The sequence below is a fragment of the Salmo trutta genome, chromosome 14 (assembly GCF_901001165.1).
Source record: "Salmo trutta chromosome 14, fSalTru1.1, whole genome shotgun sequence".
NCBI classification, from domain to species: domain Eukaryota; kingdom Metazoa; phylum Chordata; class Actinopteri; order Salmoniformes; family Salmonidae; genus Salmo; species Salmo trutta.
The window spans coordinates 16455218-16478823 of NC_042970.1; the positions used below are offsets into that span (position 1 = coordinate 16455218).

General features: G+C 45.2%; 1 protein-coding gene across 1 annotated transcript; it reads left to right on the forward strand.

Annotated features, from left to right (window-relative positions):
• The first annotated feature begins 258 nt into the window (after positions 1-258).
• On the forward strand, positions 259-21492 carry LOC115207518 (membrane metallo-endopeptidase-like 1). Its single transcript, XM_029774648.1, has 24 exons — positions 259-397; positions 6031-6325; positions 6857-6901; positions 7362-7421; positions 7585-7746; positions 7916-7996; positions 8153-8248; positions 10945-11063; positions 11183-11248; positions 11349-11483; positions 11766-11855; positions 12478-12614; positions 13047-13140; positions 13442-13570; positions 13753-13851; positions 14467-14550; positions 14690-14793; positions 14904-14962; positions 17919-18038; positions 18188-18321; positions 18471-18536; positions 18678-18773; positions 20069-20145; positions 20235-21492. The coding sequence occupies exons 2-24, from the start codon at positions 6169-6171 to the stop codon at positions 20332-20334; spliced, it is 2310 nt and encodes a 769-aa protein (XP_029630508.1). The 5' UTR covers positions 259-397; positions 6031-6168; the 3' UTR covers positions 20335-21492.
• The last annotated feature ends 2114 nt before the right edge of the window (positions 21493-23606 follow it).

Here is a 23606-nt window from a genome sequence, read left to right on the forward strand (position 1 = left end):
CGCTCTCCCTTACTGTCTCTCTCTCTCTCTCTCTCTCTCTCTCTCTCTCTCTCTGTCCCCCTCCCAACAGTCTTCTTCTCCTCATGATTTCTTATTATCACTGTCACTATCTCACTGGCAGCCTGCTACCATCTCTCCCTATACCCCTCCCCTCCCTCCATCTCTCACTCTTTCACCCCCCTCTCTCTCTCTCTCTCTCTCTCTCTCTCTCTCTCTCTCTCTCTCTCACAAACACACTCCCTGAGCTGCGAACTGGACCAGATAGTCTCTCTCCAGTATCCAGTTCCACAGCCTCATTTCTCCACACACCAGCTCTGGGTGACAGCTCAGTAGGGGTGTCTGGGAACTACAGCTTGCTGTAAGGGACGTCTCAGGCAGTTCTACTGACCAGATACAGGTAAGGAGCACTGCCTCACAGGCACTTCCTCGCTACACACCTCTGAACACCTTGTACCAGGACAGGCTCATACACAGGTATACCTTCATAGCTCCTATAGCTTCAGCTTTTCATAGGATTTCAACTGGAGTCTCATTTGTAAGATCTTTGCTGGTCATTTAATTTAGATTACAAAATATATGTCTCTTTTTGCTCCCAGTCAGATAACACTTTTCTGTTCTATTTTTAATGAAAACTGTATCATGCGTCTTGACTACCATAAGGATTATTTCCACCATGAATGCTATGTTTGTGCATCCAACAAATACCTCCAAAGCCACCTGAAATGTAATTTTAGCAAACTACTAGACAACAATTCAAAATAGTTGAAATATTCCAATGTTATATTTTCTATATAATTCTACAGTTCTAAACAAAGCAATATGTGTAGACGTGAGTATGTTAGACTGTTCGTACACTGTTTATACTGTTGACCTGACACACTGGCACAGAGGTGAGAGTTTAGAGAAGTAGCTATGGTACCAATCACCGAACATGTCATCCAAACTAATGAGAAAATATCTTTAGAGAAAGGAACATTTTAATCCATTACATTTTCCACCCGAAGGTTTCCTTTTGACACATACAGATCCACACCATAACACTGCATCATTGCTCTCATTCACTAAGTGAAACGCTGCGCATGTCTCATGGCTCATGGCCTAAATAGAAGGTATCTTTTCTAGATGACTAAATCTAATCTATTCTCCAAGACGTATGAGGGTAATACCTATATCAACGGAATTGAATGCATAAATGAGCACCACCATTGGTCCTTGATGATGACAATACAATCAAATCACTATTAGATATCAAATATGCAATATCTAAATATATTTAAAAAATATCAATTACTTATTATTATTTATTATTATTATTACCGAAACCTTGGTAGAGCGTGGGTGGAGTAGGCATTGTGGTGCTGTGAAACCTTGGTAGAGCGTGGGTGGAGTAGGCATTGTGGTGCTGTGAAACCTTGGTAGAGCGTGGGTGGAGTAGGCATTGTGGTGCTGTGAAACCTTGGTAGAGCGTGGGTGGAGTAGGCATTGTGGTGCTGTAAAACCTTGGTAGAGCGTGGGTGAAGTAGGCATTGTGGTGCTGTGAAACCTTGGTAGAGCGTGGGTGGAGTAGGCATTGTGGTGCTGTGAAACCTTGGTAGAGCGTGGGTGGAGTAGGCATTGTGGTGCTGTAAAACCTTGGTAGAGCGTGGGTGGAGCAGGCATTGTGGTGCTGTGAAACCTTGGTAGAGCGTGGGTGGAGTAGGCATTGTGGTGCTGTGAAACCTTGGTAGAGCGTGGGTGGAGTAGGCATTGTGGTGCTGTGAAACCTTGGTAGAGCGTGGGTGGAGTAGGCATTGTGGTGCTGTGAAACCTTGGTAGAGCGTGGGTGGAGTAGGCATTGTGGTGCTGTAAAACCTTGGTAGAGCGTGGATGTAGTAGGCATTGTGGTGCTGTAAAACCTTGGTAGAGCGTGGGTGGAGTAGGCATTGTGGTGCTGTGAAACCTTGGTAGAGCGTGGGTGGAGTAGGCATTGTGGTGCTGTGAAACCTTGGTGGAGCGTGGGTGGAGTAGGCATTGTGGTGCTGTAAAACCTTGGTAGAGCGTGGGTGGAGTAGGCATTGTGGTGCTGTAAAACCTTGGTAGAGCGTGGGTGGAGTAGGCATTGTGGTGCTGTGAAACCTTGGTAGAGCGTGGGTGGAGTAGGCATTGTGGTGCTGTAAAACCTTGGTAGAGCATGGGTGGAGTAGGCATTGTGGTGCTGTGAAACCTTGGTGGAGCGTGGGTGGAGTAGGCATTGTGGTGCTGTAAAACCTTGGTAGAGCATGGGTGGAGTAGGCATTGTGGTGCTCCTGTGAATTTCCTTTCTTTTTCGGCTTCAGACCAATGCAACAGAGACACGCAGCTCTGAAATGGAGACAGACAGCTCCTGCCAGTCTATTAGAGATGGGCAGTGAAGACCTGCAGCTCCTCCAACATACAACAGTATGCCATCCTCCCCCTCCATCCTCCTCTCATCTAGCCTTCCTCTACCCCTCCATCCTCCCCCTCCATCCTCCCCCTCCATCCTCCTCTCATCTAGCCTTCCTCTACCCCTCCATCCTCCCCCTCCATCCTCCCCCTCCATCCTCCTCTCATCTAGCCTTCCTCTACCCCTCCATCCTCCCCCTCCATCCTCCCCCTCCATCCTCCTCTCATCTAGCCTTCCTCTACTCCTCCATCCTCCCCCTCCATCCTCCCCCTCCATCCTCCTCTCATCTAGCCTTCCTCTACCCCTCCATCCTCCCCCTCCATCCTCCCCCTCCATCCTCCTCTCATCTAGCCTTCCTCTACCCCTCCATCCTCCCCCTCCATCCTCCCCCTCCATCCTCCTCTCATCTAGCCTTCCTCTACCCCTCCATCCTCCCCCTCCATCCTCCCCTCCATCCTCCTCTCATCTAGCCTTCCTCTACCCCTCCATCCTCCCCCTCCACCCTCCCCCTCCATCCTCCTCTCATCTAGCCTTCCTCTACCCCTCCATCCTCCCCCTCCATCCTCCCCCTCCATCCTCCTCTCATCTAGCCTTCCTCTACCCCTCCATCCTCCCCCTCCATCCTCCCCTCATCTAGCCTTCCTCTACCCCTCCATCCTCCCCCTCATCCTCCTCTCATCTAGCCTTCCTCTACCCCTCCATCCTCCCCCTCCATCCTCCCCTCCATCCTCCTCTCATCTAGCCTTCCTCTACCCCTCCATCCTCCCCTCCATCCTCCCCTCCAACCTCCCCCTCCATCCTCCCATCCATCCATCCTCCCCTCCATCCTCCCCCTCCATCCTCCTCTCCTCTACCCCTCCATCCACCATCTCCTACATCCTCCCCCTCCATGCTCCCCTCCATCCTCCCCTCCTCTACCCCTCCATCCTCCCCTCCATCCTCCCCTCCTCTAGCCCTCCATCCTCCCCTCCATCCTCCCCTCCTCTACCCCTCCATCCTCCCCTCCATCCTCCCCTCCTCTAGCCCTCCACCCCCCATCCTCCCCTCCATCCTCCCCCTCCATCCTCTCCTCTACCCCTCCATCCTTCATCTCCTACATCCTCCCCCTCCACCCTCCCTCCCCTGCATCCTTCCTCCCCTCCATCCTCTCCCTCCATCCTCCACTCCTCTACCCCTCCATCCTCCCTCCCTCCCCCTCCATCCTCCCCCGCCTCCATCCTGTCCCTCCATCCGCCTGTCCTCTACCCCTCCATCTTCCCTCCCTCCCCTCCATCCTCCCCATCCATCCATCCTCCCCTCCTCTACCCCTCCATCTTCCCTCAACTCCCTCCCCTCCATCCTCCCTCCTCTTCATCCTCCCCCTCCGTCCTCCCCCCTCCTCTCTCCCCCCAGTCATCCATCACAGCAGTGCCAGACATGTGCCCATGAGTATTCATCAAGAGGAGTTACTGGGGCACAGCGACATGAACCTCTTATTTACAGCCCTGCCTCCTGTCACTCCTAATAGAAGTCATCTAGAGAAAGTGTGCAACAGGCTGTTATTGGATGAGGCTTGTACGGGAGTACAATGGTATGGGAGGAGGCTTGTAAGGGAGGAAGCTGGTATTGGAGGAGGCTTGTATGGGAGGAGAATGGTATGGGAGGAGAAGGTATTGGAGGAGGCTGGTATTGGTGGAGGCTGGTATTGGAGGAGGCTTGTATGGGAGGAGAATGGTATGGGAGGAGAAGGTATTGGAGGAGGCTGGTATTGGTGGAGGCTGGTATTGGAGGAGGCTGGTATGGGAGGAGGCTGGTATTGGAGGAGAAGGTATTGGAGGAGGCTGGTATTGGAGGAGGCTGGTATGGGAGGAGGCTGGTATGGGAGGAAGCTGGTATGGGAAGAGGCTGGTATGGGAGAAGGCTGGTATTGGAGGAGGCTGGTATTGGGGGAGGCTGGTATGGGAGGAGGCTGGTATTGGAGGAGGCTGGTATTGGGGGAGGCTGGTATGGGAGGAGGCTGGTATTGGAGGAGGCTGGTATTGGGGGAGGCTGGTATGGGAGGAGGCTGGTATTAGAGGAAGCTGGTATGGGAAGAGGCTGGTATGGGAGAAGGCTGGTATTGGAGGAGGCTGGTTTTGGAGGAACTGGTATTGGAGGAGGCTGGTATGGGAGGAGTCTGGTATTGGAGGAGGCTGGTATTGGAGGAGGCTGGTATGGGAGGAGGCTGGTATGGGAGGAGGCTGGTATGGGAAGAGGCTGGTATTGGAGGAGGCTGGTATTGGAGGAAGATGGTATTGGAGGAGGCTGGTATTGGAGGAGGCTGGTATGTGCGGAGGCTGGTATTGGAGGAGGCTGGTATGGGAGGAGGCTGGTATTGGGGGAGGCTGGTATGGGAGGAGGCTGGTATTGGGGGAGGCTGGTATTGGGGGAGGCTGGTATTGGAGGAGGCTGGTATTGGAGGACGTTGGTATGGGAGGAGGCTGGTATTGGGGGAGGCTGGTATTGGGGGAGGCTGGTATTGGGGAGGCTGGTATTGGAGGAGGCTGGTATTGGAGGAGGCTGGTATGGGAGGAGGCTGGTATTGGGAGGAGGCTGGTATTGGAGGAGGCTGGTATTGGGGGAGGAAGGCTGGTATTGGAGGAGGCTGGTATTGGAGGAGGCTGGTATGGGAGGAGGCTGGTATTGGGGGAGGCTGGTATGGGAGGAGGCTGGTATTGGAAGAGGCTGGTATTGGAGGAGCCTGGTATTGGAGGAGGCTGGTATTGGAGGAGGCTGGTATTGGGGGAGGCTGGTATTGGAGGAGGCTGGTATTGGGGGAGGCTGGTATTGGAGGAGGCTGGTATTGGAAGAGGCTGGTATAGGAGGAGGCTGGTATTAGAGGAGGCTGGTATTGGGGGAGGCTGGTATTGGAGGAGGCTGGTATTGGGGGAGGCTGGTATTGGAGGAGGCTGGTATTGGGGGAGGCTGGTATTGGAGGAGGCTGGTATTGGGGGAGGCTGGTATTGGAGGAGTCTGGTATAGGAGGAACAGGTGCCGATAAGTGAATAGATGCAAAGTGAAAGGTATTAGTAATTCAGGGTTTGTTCCCCAGAAATGCTCATTTGCAATATTGTGTTCAAATAAAACATTGCGATGAATAGGAAATATTGCTCTGGAAGCATGTTGTAGAGAAGTGTACAGCCAACTGTAGAATTATAAAGGGCCACATTACACCTATTCAGTTAGGTCTATAATTTTTTTTAAATCTAAATGCACAAATGCATAATTCCATTAAAAATGCTTTAAGAAACCAACTTTACATCTAACATAGGCCTAGAAAGGCCACTTGCAAGGCTAAAAATGTCTCAAGTCTAATTTAGCAAATATTACACTATGTCCCAACCTCGTAATTTTCTGAAAATAGCGAAGTACCCCACCCGAGATCACAATTTGTCATGCAGTGTCAGCTAAGGCTGGTTCAATACCACATCACAGCACCAAAGGGAACACCATGTATTTGACACGCAAAATCATTTCATTACAATGTTGCGCAGTAATGGAACCATGGAAGTGTGTGATTGATTAGACTACTAGCATAGAAAGGAGACACTTTCATATGGAGAAGAGATAAGTCAAAGGTTCAACTATGTTTTTCTCACTCGCTCTAGGTCACTTGAGCGACTGGCGTTGCACTGCATCAGTTTACACAGCCCACTCACACACAGGGACGCACCGCAGGCTCTCTGGCTGTACCCCGTTCCGGTCACTCTCCACACTACTTTTCCAGAGAGCCCGGAGAGCTGAGAATGGGCAAATCCGAAAGCCAAATGGATATCATGGAAAAATCTACCAAACCAGGGAATCGTCGTTGGACTGTTGCAGAGATTGGGCTGTCTGTGCTGTTGTTGCTGGTCAGCTGTGCCCTAGCTGGACTGATAGTCCTCTACACATCGGCTCTGAGAGGTAGGCTCAACCCAGTTACAATCAAAATAAAAATAGAGTTTGACCTCCACTAATTACACTGACCTCACTGGAAATGGCTGAAGAAATACCATAACGAGTGATGTTTCAGGTGTTTATGTTATGATCAGTATTGTTTGAAAGCACATTCAAGCAGTAGGTTATTCAAATAGGAGAGTAACAGAAAACTTTATTAGCATCTTTTGACAACTATTCCAGAGTGTTTTGTGAAATCTATTGAGGCATAAATAGGCAACCAATTTTCAGAATAAAATTAGGCAATGCGTTCTAGCCTACTGTACTGCAGTGGAGGCTGCTGAGGGGAGGAGGGCTCATAATAATGGCCGTAACTGAGCAAATGGAATGGCATCAAACACATGTATTTAATGTATTTGATAATATTCCACTTATTCCGCTCCAGCCATTACCACGAGTCCATCCTCCCCAATTAAGGTGCCACCAACCTCCTGTGTGTACTAGGTACAGTAACTGCTCTGAACAAGTGTTTTTAATGTATTTTTATCTCCAATGCAGAGCGGTCCAATATACCTGGTGTGTCAAGGAGCTCAGTCACTGAGGGTGAGTCTTGACACTTGAGTTGAAATACTGTATGTGTTTATATGTTATAGGATACGGTACGATGTAAACTGGACAGAGGATGATCCCCTTTTAATTCCCTCTGCTGCCTCATCAGCAGTGTCGGACAAAAGCGAGAGAACAGAGTCATTGCTGACACAGCCATTTCAGAGACCAGACAGACAGACAGACAGACAGACAGACAGACAGACAGACAGACAGACAGACAGACAGACAGACAGACAGACAGACAGACAGACAGACAGACAGACAGACAGACAGACAGACAGACAGACAGACAGACAGACAGACAGACAGACAGACAGACAGACAGACAGACAGACAGACAGACAGTATCAAGCAATGATTTGCCAGAGGAATCTACAATCCCTTGATGCTGCTGCTAATAAATTCCTACTCTCTGCCAGGAATGACAATAGTATTTATTTCTTGATGTTTTCAGGGCAGAAGTATCGTTCTGGCCCCAGCAATGTTTGCACAACTCCTGAGTGCGTCACAGCAGGTGAGCAGTTCCACCGGCGTATGGGGTTGTCCGTCCTCCAAAAACAAAATTCATCACTCAATTTTATATCAACATAACAGATAACTGCATCATAATATTCCCTTTCCTTCTATGTTATTCACATTCTCCCCTATCCGTCCCCCGCTGACTTTACCCTCCACAGCCGCTCGTCTCTTGCAGAACATGGATGCGACGGTGGAGCCGTGTCAGAACTTCTACCAATATGCTTGTGGGGGCTGGCTGGAGCGTCATGTCATCCCAGAGACCAGCTCCCGGCACAGTGTCTTCGACATCCTCAGAGACAGGCTTGAGATTGTGCTCAAAGGTCAGACAGCGACATGTTTCCATAGGAACCTCAGGGTCAGCCATTGTGCGGGAAAAGAGACCTATGCTCAGATAGTGTTTTTTGCAGGATCAAATCTACTTTCTGTGTTAGATCACATCACTAGACAGAATGAGGTACATTTTTGTTTCTGTTGGTCGTCTCCTCACAGGAGTTTTTGAGACTGAGAGTGATCAGGACCGTGACGCCTTCAAGAAGGCCAAAACTCTCTATAGCTCCTGCATGAATGAGAGTGAGTAGGGCTCCTCTCAACCAAACTCCAAACTAACATTATTCCACAGACGTTTGGTCTCGGAATCAGCTGCATACTCTGTAACATTCATTAACAGTACTGTATGTAAGATTGACTGACAGTGTGTTGCTAATAGTGTCGTGTTGTCTTCTGTAGCTCTGATAGAGCAGCGCGACTCCCAGCCGCTCATGCTTCTCATTGACAGCATAGGAGACTGGCCTGCTGCCTCGGAGGACTGGAACAGCACTGCTGGTACTGACACACACACAGTCTTGTATAACTTACCATATGGGGGGACACAATTCAGTCCCATTTAAAATCCTATTTTCTCTGACCCCTAACCCTAAACCTAACCCTAATTCTAACCATTAACTTCACCCAAAACCTAACCTAACCCTAATCGTAACCCTAACCATAACCTTCACCTTAACCCTAACCGTAACCCCAAAACCTAACCTTAACCCTAACCCTAGCTCCTAACCCTGAACCTAAAACTAACCCTAGCTCCTAAACGTAATTCTAACCCTAACACTAATTCTAACCTTAACCTAAATGCCCTAGAAATAGCATTTGACCTTGTGGCGACTAACAAAAAGTCCCCAGTTGGTCCAATATTTGTTTGTTTACTATTGTTGTGGGGACTTCTGGTCCCACGTTCACCAACTGAAATGATGAGTGATATGATTGTGAGTGACATGTGACATGGTCATCCAGGCGGGCCCCCCGGGCTCTACTGAAGGGCAGTCAGGTGTAGTGACGGGGGGTGGATGTGTTGAGTGGGCAGCTTCCCAATCAGGACTGTGACTGATTCTTAAAATAGACCGCTTTTCTCTGCACTAAACCTGACTGCCGCCAGTGTAATTAAATGTAGGTTCTCAAACAGAATTTACAACGCGGAAGTGCATCTAGTGCATCTGCACAGACAGATTTATGACTGCACTGTAAATTGTGCGGCAGTGGCCATCTAAACTTGTCTGTGTGAGAGGTAGTCAGTCTACTCTCTGCCAACCAGATGTTGAATGTTAGATTTAATGTATAGAACCAGTCAAAAGTTTGGACACACCTACTCATTCAAGGGTTTTTCTTTATTTGTTACTATTTTCTACATTGTAGAATAATAGTGAAGATTTCCGAACTATGAAATAACACATATAGTAACCGAAAAAGTGTTAAACAAATCAAAATATATTTTATATTTGAGATTCTTCAAAGTAGCCACCATTTGCCTTGATGACAGCTTTGCACACTCTTGGAATTCTCTCAACCAGCTTCATGAGGTAATCACCTGGAATGCATTTCAATTAACAGGTGTGCCTTGTTAAAAGTTCATTTGGGGAATGTCTTTCCATCTTAATGCATTTCAGCCAATCAGTTGTGTTGTGATAAGGTAGGGGTGGTATACAGAACATAGCCCTATTTGGTAAAAGACCAAGTCCATATTATGGCAAGAACAGCTCAAATAAGCAAAGAGAAACAACAGTCCATCATTACTTTAAGACATGAAGATCAGTCAATGTGGAACATTTCAAGAACTTTGAAAGTTTCTTCAAGTGCAGTTGCAAAATCCATCAAGTGCTATGATGAAACTGGCTCTCATGAGGACCGCCACAGGAATGGAAGACCCAGAGTTACCTTGGCTGCAGAGGATAAGTTCATTAGACTTAACTGCACCTCAGATTGCAGCCAAATAAATGCTTCACAGAGTTCAACTAACAGACACATCTCAACATCAACTGTTCAGAGGAGACTGCATAAATCAGGCCTTCATGGTCGAATTGCTGCAAAGAAACCACTACTAAAGGACACCAATAATAAGAAGAGACTTGCTTGGGCCAAGAAACACGAGCAATGGACAATAGACCGGTGGGAATCTATCCTTTGGTCTGATGAGTCCAAATGTGAGATTTTTGGTTCCAATCGCCCTGTCTTTGTGAGATGCAGAGTAGGTGAATGGATGATCTCCGCATGTGCTGTTCCCACCGTGAAGCATGGAGGAGGAGGTGTGATGGTGTGGGGGTGCTTTTCTGGTGACACTGTCTGTTTTATTAGAATTCAAGGTAAACTTACCCAGCATGGCTAGCACAGCAGTCTGCAGCAACACGCCATCCCATCTGGTTTTCACTTAGTCCCACTATCATTTGTTTTTCAACAGGACAATGACCCACACATCTCCAGGCAGTGTAAGGGCTATTTGACCAAGAAGGGCTATTTGACCAAGAAGTGATGGAGTGCTACATCAGATGACCTGACCTCCACAATCACCCGACCTCAACCCAATTGAGATGGTTTGGGATGAGTTGGACCGCAGAGTGAAGGAAAAGCTGCCAACAAGTGCTCAGCATATGAGGGAACTCCTTCAAAAGTGTTGGAAAAGCATTCCAGATGAAGCTGGTTGAGAGAATACAGAGAGTGTGCAAAGCTGTCATTAAGGCAAAGGGTGGCTATTTGAAGAATCTCAAATATATTTTGATTTGTTTAACACTTTTTTGGTTACTAAATGCTTCCATATGTGTTATTTCATAGTTTTGATGTCTTCCCTATTATGGGATTGGAAACAGGTGTGTAGGAAGACAAGACAAAACCAATGGAAAATGAAAAACGGATCAATGATGGCTAGAAGACCGGTGATGTCAACCGCCGAGCACCACCCGAGCAAGGAGGGGCATCAACTCCGGCAGAAGTCGTGACATCTACAATGTAGAAAATAGTAAAAATCAAGAAAAACCCTTGAATGAGTAGGTGTTCTAAAACCTTTGACCGGTAGTGTATTTTGATTTGTTTAACACTATTTTGGTTAGTACATGATTCCATAGGTGTTATTTCATAGTTTTGATGTCTTCACTGTTATTCTCTAATGTAGAAATAGAAAATCCCTTGAATGAGTAGCTGTATCCAAACTTTTGACTGGTACTGTATTTATGTTTAATTGTTTAATTGTATTATCCCAGAGGAGGCCTGGAGCCTGGAGGACACTCTAGCCACCCTCATCTCTCGTTACCACAAGAAGGTCCTGCTGGATATGTATGTGTGGACTGATGACCGTGACTCCCGACGCCACATCATCTACGTAAGGACAGTGTTTGAATACGCAATGTCCCAAAAGTTCAGTGCTTGTTTTTTTTATGAAATCTTCCCCCATTCTGATTGGGTGGTAAGAAAACTAACAAGTCTGTTTTTATTTTACAGATTGACCAGCCAGGACTAGGAATGCCATCCAGAGAGTATTACTTCAATGATGGAAACTACAAAAGGGTACTTTCATAAACAGTATTGTGTATTAATGTACTGTTAATGACATTGCACTGGAAAAGACTAGGTCATCTTTGCATGTATGTGTCATGTGGCTCTTTAGGTTCGAGAGGCCTACCTGCAGTTCATGGTTTCCATGGTGAGGATTGCCCGTGAAGACAGGAACTTGACCCAGGAAGATGATCGTGTGGTGGAGGAGATGTTGCAAGTGCTGGAGCTGGAAACGGATATCGCAAATGTGAGTGCCAGCCTGCCACAACAGGAACTGGAACTGTGACAGAAGTTAAAAGAGACAGGAACACATATGAGGTGGATGTACCCCCTCTTATTAAATTAATTAGTCTTCAACAAGAAACAGCTAATAGAGATGGATGAAATCAACTATACTGTACTACATGTCATCTGCATGTTAAAAACTTGAATAGATCAACATTATGGCTAAATACAGTGTTTGTCACCTTACATTTAAATACATCAGACATGACTGTAGGCCTATGCTTTCTGTCTCGTCATGTCAAAGGCCACATCCCCTGCAGAGGAGCGTCAGGATGTCACGATTCTCTACAAAAAGATGACCCTGACTGAGCTGCAGGAGTCCTTCAATCTCAACGTAAGTGCTTCAACTCTAGTGATTTCAAGTGGATACGACTTGAGACCTAAATCGAATGGCATTGTCTATATAAAGTAGACAAAGCCTTATACTATATATATATTGTAGCGAACTCGGGGGATAGCCACGACTGGGACTCGAGCCCGGGCCCAGCGACTGTCAAGCCAACACCTTAACCGTTGCGCTAAGAGGTCCAAACCCCTTGATGATCTTGCTAGGTGTTGGTTTACGTTTGAGTCATTTAGCAGGCACTCTTATCCAGAGCGACTTACAGTAGTGAGTGCATACATTAAGGTTGTTACATTACCCCCTTCCGTCGGGAGAGCGTGTTCCCACGCTTCTCTATACCAAGTCCCTCACATGTACACGCCTCTCTGATGGCCTCACAGGCACCATCCCACTTCTGACACCAATGTAGTAAATTTGGGGGGTTGCCTCGACCGGGACTCAAACCTGGTTCCAGCGACTGTCAACCCAACACCTTAGCCATTATGCCAAGAGGTCAAAGCTTCTTGACGAGGTCGCTAGTTGTAAGGTTAAGATCGCTACAAAATACACTTGTAGATTGCAGAGCAAGCCTCAAGACTAATATTACTAACAAAAACAATGCTATTTCTTCCAGGGTTTTAACTGGACAAGGTTTGTGCGTGGTGTGTTGTCCAGCGTGGCTGTGAAGGTACAGCTGGAAGAGGAGGTGGTGGTCTACAGCTCTCCTTACCTGGAGAAGATGAACAAAGTGCTCTCCAAACACACTGTCAGGTCAGAACTGATGATGTGTAGACCATAGTTAAAATGTGCCTCTAGCAATATTTTATCTACTGTGATTTATCATGTGAGTCATGCAGAACGGTACACTCTTAGAAAACAAGGTGCTATTTAGAACCTAAAACAAAAGGGTTATTCGGCTGTCCCCATAGGAGAACCCATTGAAGAAACCTTTTTGGTTTCAGGCAGAACTCTGTTGGGTTCCATGTAAAACTGTTTCCCCAGAGGGTTTTAAAAAGAAACCAAAAGGTTTCTACCTGGAACCAAAAATGGTTATCTTATGGGGACAGCCGACGAACCCTTTCGGAAAACGTTTTTCTAAGTGTAGATTTGTGGTTGCATCATCTAGCACTGTGTGTCACGTACAGTATATCCATTGGTTGAGTGATTGACTGACATTATTGGGTGAAATGTCTCCTCCTCCAGAACCATGCAGAACTACCTCACCTGGCAGGTTGTCATGGAGAGAGTCAGCAGCCTGAGTCGCCGCTTCAAAGATGCCAGGGCACACTATAGAAAGGTGAGACAGAGATATGAGCACGTCTAGGAGCACCCTTAGCTCCATTCAATCCATATCGTGGAAATTCAGCATTACATTGTGATGGAAATTTAAAGGCAATGTTCCCGCGAAAGCGAAGAAATCATTCACGGTAAACGCTGCATGCATATGTCGGCTCAATCGGAAATTACCTTAAAATATATATTGCGCAATCTGTAACACTTCAACGATACAGATTTAATGAGCCCTTAGAAACAGACACATTGAAAAGCTAATTCATGTATAAACGTGTGGCAACTTTGCGGTTTGTCTGTGTGGTCAGGCCCTGTATGGGACGACCGTAGAGGAGGCGCGGTGGAGAGACTGTGTGCGTTACGTCCAGGGCAGCATGGAGAACGCAGTGGGGGCTTTGTATGTGCGAGAGACCTTTGCTGGCGAGAGTAAACGCATGGTGAGTCACTCCTGTAGACAGGATGCAGACAAAACAGGAAAATCTGCTCCGGCTTCTATAATCACTGTCACTACAGCAATTTAGTCTGCAATCTGTGTGTGTGTGTGTGTGTGTGTGTGTGTGTGTGTGTGTTTGTGTTTGCTTTCCCCGTAAATTAATATATTATCTCTTTGTGTGGGCAGGTTAGTGACCTCATCAGTAAGATCCAGGAAGCGTACGTGGAGACGCTAGAGGAGTTGAGCTGGATGGATGACCAGTCTAAGGAAAAAGCAAGAGAGAAGGTACAAACATAGTATTGCAAACAAACATACAATGTACAGCTAGCTGCAAAATAATAGAAACTAATTCATTAAGTGTCTTAATAGGGTGTTGGGCCATCACCAGCTTCAAAGCACCTTGGCATAGATTCTACAAGTGTCTGGAACTCTATTGGAGGGATGCGAAACCATTCTTCCACGAGAAATTCCATAATTTGATGGTGGTGGAAAACACTGTCTCAGGCGCCGCTCCAGAATCTCCCATAAGTGTTCAACTGGGTTGAGATCTGGTGACTGAGACGGCCATGGCATAAGGTTTACATCATTTTCATGCTCATCAAACCATTGTGTCCACTTGTGCCTTGTGGATGGGGACATTGTCATCCTATAGGGGCATGGCCATGGTAGCCAAAATAATGGCCTGCACAGCATTTTTATACATGACCCTAAGCATGATGTTAATTGCTTAATTAACTCTGGAACCACACCTGTGTGGAAGTACCTGCTTTCAATATACTTTGTATCTCTCATTTACTCAAGTGTTTCCATTATTTTGGCAGTTACCTGTACATCATCAGTGTTTTGAATATGTAAAAGAAAGAACTTAGCAGCTGACTGTTCTACTGCTCTATGTTACAGGCCATGGCCATTAAGGAGCATATTGGCTATCCTGACCACATTCTGGAAGAGAGCAATCTGAAGCTTGACCAGGAGTATGCCCATGTATGTCTGTGAGACCTGCCCACACATTAGCCCCTTTGGGCCTCAAAGGATTATGATAAATCCTCCTTTTCAGAGTGAAATGGATATACAAATTGTTGTCTAGATTGTCTCTGATTATCTTTGCCTGGTCTGTCTGCAGCTGAACTTCAGTGAGGAGAACTACTTTGAGAACATCCTTGAGAACCTGCAGGCTGAAGCACACAAGAGTTTGAAGAAGCTGAGAGAGCCAGTCAACCCAGACATGTAAGATACATTCATTTAGACTCACATAGACACACGTGAACATAAACACATGTACACATTACACATTCCCTCTTAAATGTTAAGATCTATATTCTAGTGTTTTTTTCTAGGTGGATCATTGGTGCTGCTGTGGTCAATGCTTTCTACTCACCAAACAGAAACCAGATAGGTAATATGACAACAGCCAACACACTGGCTGCATCTTTCCTCATCCATCTGAAGTTATCTATCGCCAGCCAATCCTGACTTAAGGATATCCCTTACTAACAATAATTGTGACTACAGTATTTGTTTCTATACTAGCAAAGGATTTATTTCTTACAAGTTCTTGAATGATTGAAAGATAGTCAACTCCTGATTTAAGAAAGGATGTAAATGCATGCAGCTTGCAGCTAACTGGAGCAAATAAAAGGAATGTATTTTGAATAGGGACTCATTTGCATTTGGTTGTAATAATATTGCGTTACATACAGAACATTAAACATTACATTGAACATGAATTTCTACCCCTGAACCATAGTGAGATATTACACAACTCTTCAAGCCATTCCTGTGGGTCTATTTGTAGTCTTATTGAAAGCTGACAGACAGACCACCAGGTGACTATTATGGTTTGGCTCTGATGTGAGTGCTATGCTGTATGAAGTTTCAAGTTTTAATGTCACATGCAGAAGTACAGTGAAATGCCTTTCTTGCACGCTCCAAACCCAACAGTGCAGTAATCAATATCAATATACCACTAAAAATAACATAAGGTAGTCAAAAACACACAATAAATAAAACATTTCAAATATGAAGAACACAAGAAAGTAAGAAGTCAGTTCCAATACCATAGATATGTATAGGAGTAAGGTGACTAGGCATCACGATATGAGAAATAGAGTAGCAGCAGTGTAAATGCTGACTGTATGTGAGTGCGTGTGTGTAGAGTTTATATGTGTGTGTTGGAATGTCAGTTTGAGTGTGTGTGTCTAGAGTCCTGTGAGTGTGCATAGACACAGTACAAAAATAGTCTCAAAGAGTCTGTTTAGCTATTCTGTTAGCTATTTAACAGTCTTATGAGCCTATATGTATGAGCCCTCTCTGTAGGTATGAGCCCTCTCTGTAGGTATGAGCCCTCTCTGTAGGTATGAGCCTTCTCTGTATGTGTGAGCCCTCTCTGTATGTGTGAGCCCTCTCTGTATGTGTGAGCCCCCTCTGTATGTGTGAGCCCTCTGTATGTGTGAGCCCTCTCTGTATGTGTGAGCCCTCTCTGTATGTGTGAGCCCTCTCTGTATGTGTGAGCCCTCTCTGTAGGTATGAGCCCTCTCTGTAGGTATGAGCCCTCTCTGTATGTGTGAGCCCTCTCTGTAGGTGTGAGCCCTCTCTGTAGGTATGAGCCCTCTCTGTATGTGTGAGCCCTCTCTGTATGTGTGAGCCCTCTCTGTAGGCATGAGCCCTCTCTGTATGTGTGAGCCCTCTGTATGTGTGAGCCCTCTCTGTATGTGTGAGCCCTCTCTGTATGTGTGAGCCCTCTCTGTATGTGTGAGCCCTCTCTGTATGTGTGAGCCCTCTCTGTATGTGTGAGCCCTCTCTGTATGTGTGAGCCCTCTCTGTATGTGTGAGCCCTCTCTGTATGTGTGAGCCCTCTCTGTATGTGAGCCTGCTCTGTATGTGTGAGCCCTCTCTGTATGTGTGAGCCCTCTCTGTATGTGTGAGCCCTCTCTGTATGTGTGAGCCCTCTCTGTATGTGTGAGCCCTCTCTGTATGTGTGAGCCCTCTCTGTATGTGTGAGCCCTCTCTGTATGTGTGAGCCCTCTCTGTATGTGTGAGCCCTCTCTGTATGTGTGAGCCCTCTCTGTATTGTGTGAGCCCTCTCTGTATGTGTGAGCCCTCTCTGTATGTGTGAGCCCTCTCTGTATGTGTGAGCCCTCTCTGTATGTGTGAGCCCTCTCTGTATGTGTGAGCCCTCTCTGTATGTGTGAGCCCTCTCTGTATGTGTGAGCCCTCTCTGTATGTGTGAGCCCTCTCTGTATGTGTGAGCCCTCTCTGTATGTGTGGAGCCCTCTCTGTATGTGTGAGCCCTCTCTGTATGTGTGAGCCCTCTCTGTATGTGTGAGCCCTCTCTGTATGTGTGAGCCCTCTCTGTATGTGTGAGCCCTCTCTGTATGTGTGAGCCCTCTCTGTATGTGTGAGCCCTCTCTGTATGTGTGAGCCCTCTCTGTATGTGTGAGCCCTCTCTGTATGTGTGAGCCCTCTCTGTATGTGTGTGCCCTCTCTGTATGTGTGAGCCCTCTCTGTATGTGAGCCCTCTCTGTATGTGAGCCCTCTCTGTATGTGTGAGCCCTCTCTGTATGTGTGTGCCCTCTCTGTATGTGAGCCCTCTCTGTATGTGAGCCCTCTCTGTATGTGAGCCCTCTCTGTATGTGTGAGCCCTCTCTGTATGTGAGCCCTCTCTGTATGTGAGCCCTCTCTGTATGTGAGCCCTCTCTGTATGTGTGAGCCCTCTCTGTATGTGTGAGCCCTCTCTGTATGTGTGTGCCCTCTCTGTATGTGTGAGTCCTCTCTGTATGTGAGCCCTCTCTGTATGTGAGCCCTCTCTGTATGTGAGCCCTCTCTGTATGTGAGCCCTCTCTGTATGTGAGCCCTCTCTGTATGTGAGCCCTCTCTGTATGTGAGCCCTCTCTGTATGTGAGCCCTCTCTGTATGTGAGCCCTCTCTGTATGTGAGCCCTCTCTGTATGTGAGCCCTCTCTGTATGTGAGCCCTCTCTGTATGTGAGCCCTCTCTGTATGTGAGCCTGCTCTGCCGTGTGCCCCGGTGTTCTGTCTCACTGCCACTTTAACCTCATTGAGAATAATGACTGGCGGTAATGCTTTCCGCTGTTGATAGAATGGAACTAGTTTCAGGCTCCAGTGCACACAGGCTTTGTGGCTAAAAGAGATGGGGTTGGGGCGCAAGCCACATTGAATTCCACTCAGACAATGCCGCAAACACATGGACTGGTAATGTGCAGTGATGATTAGTCAGATATGAAGCTGAAATTCGGTTTAATTGGCTTGCTCCTAAGGTTGCAAGATGATAGACTCTCTTTCTTCATTTGGCCTGATCTGTTCTCTGTTGGTTTCTCTCTGTTCTTTATCCTAGTATTCCCTGCAGGTATCCTGCAGCCTCCTTTCTTCAGTAAGCAGCAGCTCCAGGCCCTGAACTTTGGAGGAATAGGGATGGTCATTGGACATGAGATCACTCATGGATTTGATGACAATGGTGAGGCAGTCCTCATATTTATAGTCACTGTCCATGTTTGTGTCCAATGTGTTGCATAATCATGATTAGTATAGAGTATTAATTCAATTTTGGTCAAATTTAAATGAGACTGCATCACAATTAATTCCATGTTTTATCTTTAAAAAAAGGCCGTAATTTTGATAAGGATGGTAACATGCTTAACTGGTGGAGTAATTATTCTGCTGAGCACTTCAAGGACCAATCACAATGCATGGTGCAACAATATGGCAACTTCAACTGGAAACTCGCAGGTGGACAAAATGTGAGTTTCCCATTGTAGCAGAAGGATAGGAAAATCAAACATTTATTTGGGTGTACTGACTAATACTTCATTTTAGCTTCACTAGAAAAGATTATTGACGATGAATGGTTTTTGGGAGTGTGTTAATGACTGTCTCTGCGTGACCCCAGGTCAGTGGAATTAGCACTTTGGGGGAGAACATCGCTGACAACGGAGGAGTTCGGCAAGCCTATAAGGTGTGACACCCTCACAAAACCCATTCAACCCCCACAACACAATGACAACACGATGAACCACTTTCTAACAAAAATGGATTTCTGATTAAATAGTATCTAATTATATTTGACATTTGAATGTTTTTGTGTGTTTGTGGTCAGGCCTACATGAAGTGGATGGAGAGAGAAGGTGAAGAGCATCGTTTACCTGGTCTGGACATGGACCACAAACAACTTTTCTTTCTTAACTTTGCCCAAGTGAGTAAACACCACTTTAAAGGGATACTTCGGGATTTTGGCAATGAGTCCCTTTATCTACTTTCCCTTGTGGATACCATTTTTATGTATCTGTGTCCAGTAAGAAGGAAGTTAGAGGTAGTTTCGCGAGCCAATGCTTACTAGCGTTAGCACAATGACTGGAGGTCTATGGGTATCTACTAGCATATAAAATGGTAACCACTAGTTCATCTGGCTCTGGGGAAGTAGATAAAGGGCCTCATTGACAAAATCCCAAAGCATCCCTTTAATAAATTGAGTTGTCTGGAGTAGACCACTGTTTCTCAACCTTTATTGCATCAACTAAAACTTACACTACATGACCAAAAGTATGTGGACAACTGCTCGTCGAACAGTTCCAAAATCATGGGCATTAATATGGAGTTGGTCCCCCTTTTTCTGCTATAATAGCTTCCACTCTTCTGGGAAGGCTTTCTACTAGATGTTGGAACATTGCTGTGGGGACTTTCTTTCATTCAGCCACAAGATCTTTAGGGAGGTTGGGCACTGATGTTAGGCGATTAGGCCTGACTCGCAGTCAGCGATCCACAAAGTTGGATGCACAGAATCGTCTAGAATGTAATTGTATGCTGTAATTGTATGAAATGTAATTGTATGATTTTATACAACTGTCAGCAACGGGTGTGGCTGAAATAGCTGAATATACTAATTTGAAGGGGTGTCCACATACTTTTGTGTATATATAGTGTATATCACCACCCTTCCTCCACTGCTGTTCACGGACCATTGAGAAACACTGGTCTAGAGACCACTGTCAACAAAAGCCCCAAAACTGTATATTTTCCTAAATACTTGGGTTTCAATAAATAAACAGCTGGACCAAGGGGTTTAAAACTACCCCAGATCATTATATCAAGCTACCTACCTAGGGGTCCAGAATATTTTGCCAAAATAAAGACCACTGTGGTACTGTGCCAGGGAAAACAAGGCCAGAGCAAAGCCAGACTAGTGTTTGACAGTCTTCATCCAAAACCAGGTCAAAGCTAAAGTCAAGCATAATCCCTGCTGGGATTATTCAGATGGCCTGTCGAACAGCGCCTTGGAAAAAATACTTGTTACCCCTTAAGGTGTTCTCTCTGGCATATCATGTTCCTCATCATTTTAGGGTTTACATTCAGTCCCAAAATATCTTCACTTGTAAAATACGAACAGGTGTAGTTGAGAAAATAAATGTGTTATGGGCACAGTAATACTGTATCTGCTTTTATTGTGTCAAAATGGAATTATTTCATTAGTGATCCATCTTCTTCCTCCAGGTATGGTGTGGTGCCTATCGGCCTGAATATGCCAGCCAGTCCATCAAAACGGACTCCCACAGTCCCCTGGAATACAGGTAACGACCAACTGTAAAAATGGAGCGTTTGGCTTTTTCAACCTATTTTCTGTCATTAATCTGTTAATACTCTTTATCTTTTCTCACAGGGTGCTTGGCTCCCTACAGAATTTTGGTGCATTCTCAGAGGCATTCCAGTGCAAACCGGGTACTCCCATGAACCCTGAGATAAAATGTCGGGTGTGGTAGCCAGCTCCTGCCTTCTTCTACTCTTGTTAATTATTTCTTGACTGGGGGCAACTGAACAAAATAACATGCTTAACTACCACAGAGGCATCCTGCCTTAGAGTATGTCTGATAGATTTACATGGCACAAGTTAACATAGATATCTACACAAGTGTTTTAACAGTGTGTAAATGCAGAATACAGTTTATATATGGACTGGATAACTGACCAAACTACACCCGAGTATCACCACTTGAAGCAGATTAAAACTACGATTAGACAGGAAAAACACTTGCAAGGAGTATGTGCTTATATGGCTACTCAGCTTGAAGATGTTGTCTGTGGGTGAACAGTTTTACTTGTGGTTTTGTTGTATACACTCTCAGGAAAAAAGATTCTGGGTAGAACCAAAAAAGGTTTCTATACTTGCTTCATATATGGCACCTTTAGGGGTTGTTCTTCACTGAACCAAAATTGGTTCCATATAGAACCCTTGGGATCCATATAGGGTTCTAAATGGAACTAATTTTAGTTCAGTGAATAAGAATAAGGGTGCCATATATGAAGCAAGCATAGAACCCTTATTGGTTCTATCCAGAACCTTTTTCTCTAAGAGTGTATATGTATACATTTGAATCTCCACTGTGGGGGGTCAGTTGATACATGAATAGTCGGGAAAATGTAGGACATTCCTAAGATTTTGTAGAATAGGTTTCAGCCGAGCTGGCTTTAAATGCTTTAACTGACTTTTTGAAGAATTTCCTAAGCAACTCTTTGTGCTTTTTGTCAAGTCATTCGGGTGGCAAATCCACAGCGCTTTGAAGCCCACATATTTAGTGGCTTAAATCTATGTGCACCGAGTATCTTTAGGCACCGTGTTGCCTTGTACGATCCTGTCTGATATGAAACATTTGTTTTTCAAGACATTTTTCCACGAAGCAAGAGGCAAAGTGAATAATAACACACTGGTTGAATCAACGTTTTTTCCACGATGAAATTACGTGGAACCAACGTGGAATAGACGTTGAATTGACGTCTGTGCCCAGTGGGAAGTTTCTCATTACAGTGTGACTACGAAATTAATAAAGGCTCTGTGAGAAAATGTAGAGCAGCGGTGAACTATTGCTGGCTTGGCTACGTCACTCTTTGAAATAAAGCAATTTACCTGAAGACAGACTGTTAAACATTTGCAGCTTTAATCTTATATGAACATTTAGAAAATCTAAAAAGGATGGCTAAAACATACACTACCGTTCAAAAATTTGGAGTCACTTAGAAATGTCCTTGTTTTTGAAAGAAAATCAAATTTTTTGTCCATTAAAAAAACATCAAATTGATCAGAAATACAGTGTAGACATTGTTAATGTTGTAAATGACTATTGTAACTGGAAACAGCTGATTTAAAAAAAAAACTTCCTTGTGAAACTCGTCAGTCTATTCTTGTTCTGAGAAATTAAGGCTATTCCATGCGAGAAATTGGCAAGAAACTGAAGATCTCGTACAACGCTGTGTACTACTCCCATCACAGAACATGCCAAACTGGCTCTAACTAGAATAGAAGGAGGAGTGGGAGGCCCCTGTGCACAACTGAGCAAAAGGACAAGTACATTAGAGTGTCTATTTTGAGAAACAGACGCCTCACAAGTCCTCAACTGGCAGCTTCATTAAATAGTACCCACAAAACACCAGTCTCAACATCAACAGTGAAAAGGCAACTCCGGGATGCTGGCCTTCTAGGCAGAGTTCCTCTGTCCAGTGTCTGTGTTCTTTTGCCCATCTTAATCTTTTCTTTTTATTGGCCAGTCTGAGATATGGCTTTTTCTTTGGAACTCTGCCTAGAAGGCCAGCATCTCAGAGTCGCCTCTTCACTGTTGACTTTGAGACTGGTGTTTTGCGGGTACTATTTAATGAAGCTGCCAGTTGAGGACTTGTGAGGCATCTGTTTCTCAAACTAGACACTCTAATGTACTTGTCCTCTTGCTCAGTTGTGCACCGGGGCCTCCCAGTCCTTGGGATTCGATCTAGCAACCTTTCGGTTACTGCCCAACGCTCTAACCACTAGGCTACCTGCCGCCCCAATGCTGTGTAGTACACAGCGTTGTACGAGATCTTCAGTTTCTTGGCAATTTCTCACATAGAATAGCCTTCATTTCTCAGAACAAGAATAGACTGATACATTTTAGAGGAAAGTTATTTGTTTGTGGCCATTTTGAGCCTGTAATCCAACCCACAAATGCTGATACTCCAGATACTCAACTAGTCTAAAGAAGGCTAGTTTTATTGCTTCTTTAAACAGAACAACAGTTTTCAGCTGTACTAACATAATTGCAAAAGGCGTTTCTAATGATCAATTAGCCTTTTAAAATGATCAACTTGGATTAGCTAACACAACATGCCTTTGGAACACAGGAGTGATGGTTGCTGATAATGGGCCTCTGAACGCCTATGTAGATATTCCATAAAAAATCTGCCGTTTCCAGCTACAATAGTCATTTACAACATTAACAATGTCTACACTGTATTTATGATCAATTTTATGTTATTTTAATGGACAAAAAAAAAAAAAATTCTTTCAAAAACAAGGAAATTTCCAATTGACCCCAACTTTTGAACGGTAGTGTATATAAATGTGAAATCTACAAATATATAATTGCTTGGAAAGTAGTTTAGGCTAGCACTGCTAGGCTAGCACTGTTTTCTTTGAGAGTTATAGTGATGATGATCTGCCACGGAGTGATCAGTATCTTATTTATGATAGATACTCAATACACGGTCACAACTGTAAGTCGAAACTCTAAGTGATTTTAATTACTGTATGTCTTGTGTAACATTTCAGAGATAAACATTTGATCAACCAGTGTTCCTTATCTCAGGGCATTGGGCCTTATGAGGATATGGTCAGGAAGGAACATTTAGAGAGGAACATTTCAAAAAGGTGCACAGAGAAGTCTTTAAGTGTATACAATGCTTTTATGTTTTCTGCATAGAAAAAAGAACTGAAAACTGTTCCCAACATCCCATAATACATTCATGGGTTTGGACTAGCTAGTGACTTAATGAGGAATGTGTAGTCATGCCTCAGCTGCATGGCGTCCCACCTGTAAAACAAGACATTCTCTGTACAGAGGAAGGAAACCTCTACATACACATGGGGCCCTAAACAGCGGTGTTTTGGGAATCATGTCCCTTTCCTCCATTTCTCCTTCCTCCATTATTTATATATATATATATTTTAATCTACAAAGAGACAAAACATCTGTTACTTTTGCATCTGGATCCCCCTTTCCATATTGGG

What these genes read in the sequence shown, in the direction of transcription:
- LOC115207518 (XM_029774648.1), top strand. Translation starts at nt 6,169, where the DNA reads ATGGGCAAATCCGAAAGCCAAATGGATATCATGGAAAAATCTACCAAA. An exon ending in AAGGAGCTCAGTCACTGAGG is followed by an intron (nt 6,902 to 7,361) that starts GTGAGTCTTGAC and finishes TGATGTTTTCAG; the next exon opens with GGCAGAAGTATCGTTCTGGC. An exon ending in CCAGGGCACACTATAGAAAG is followed by an intron (nt 13,141 to 13,441) that starts GTGAGACAGAGA and finishes CTGTGTGGTCAG; the next exon opens with GCCCTGTATGGGACGACCGT.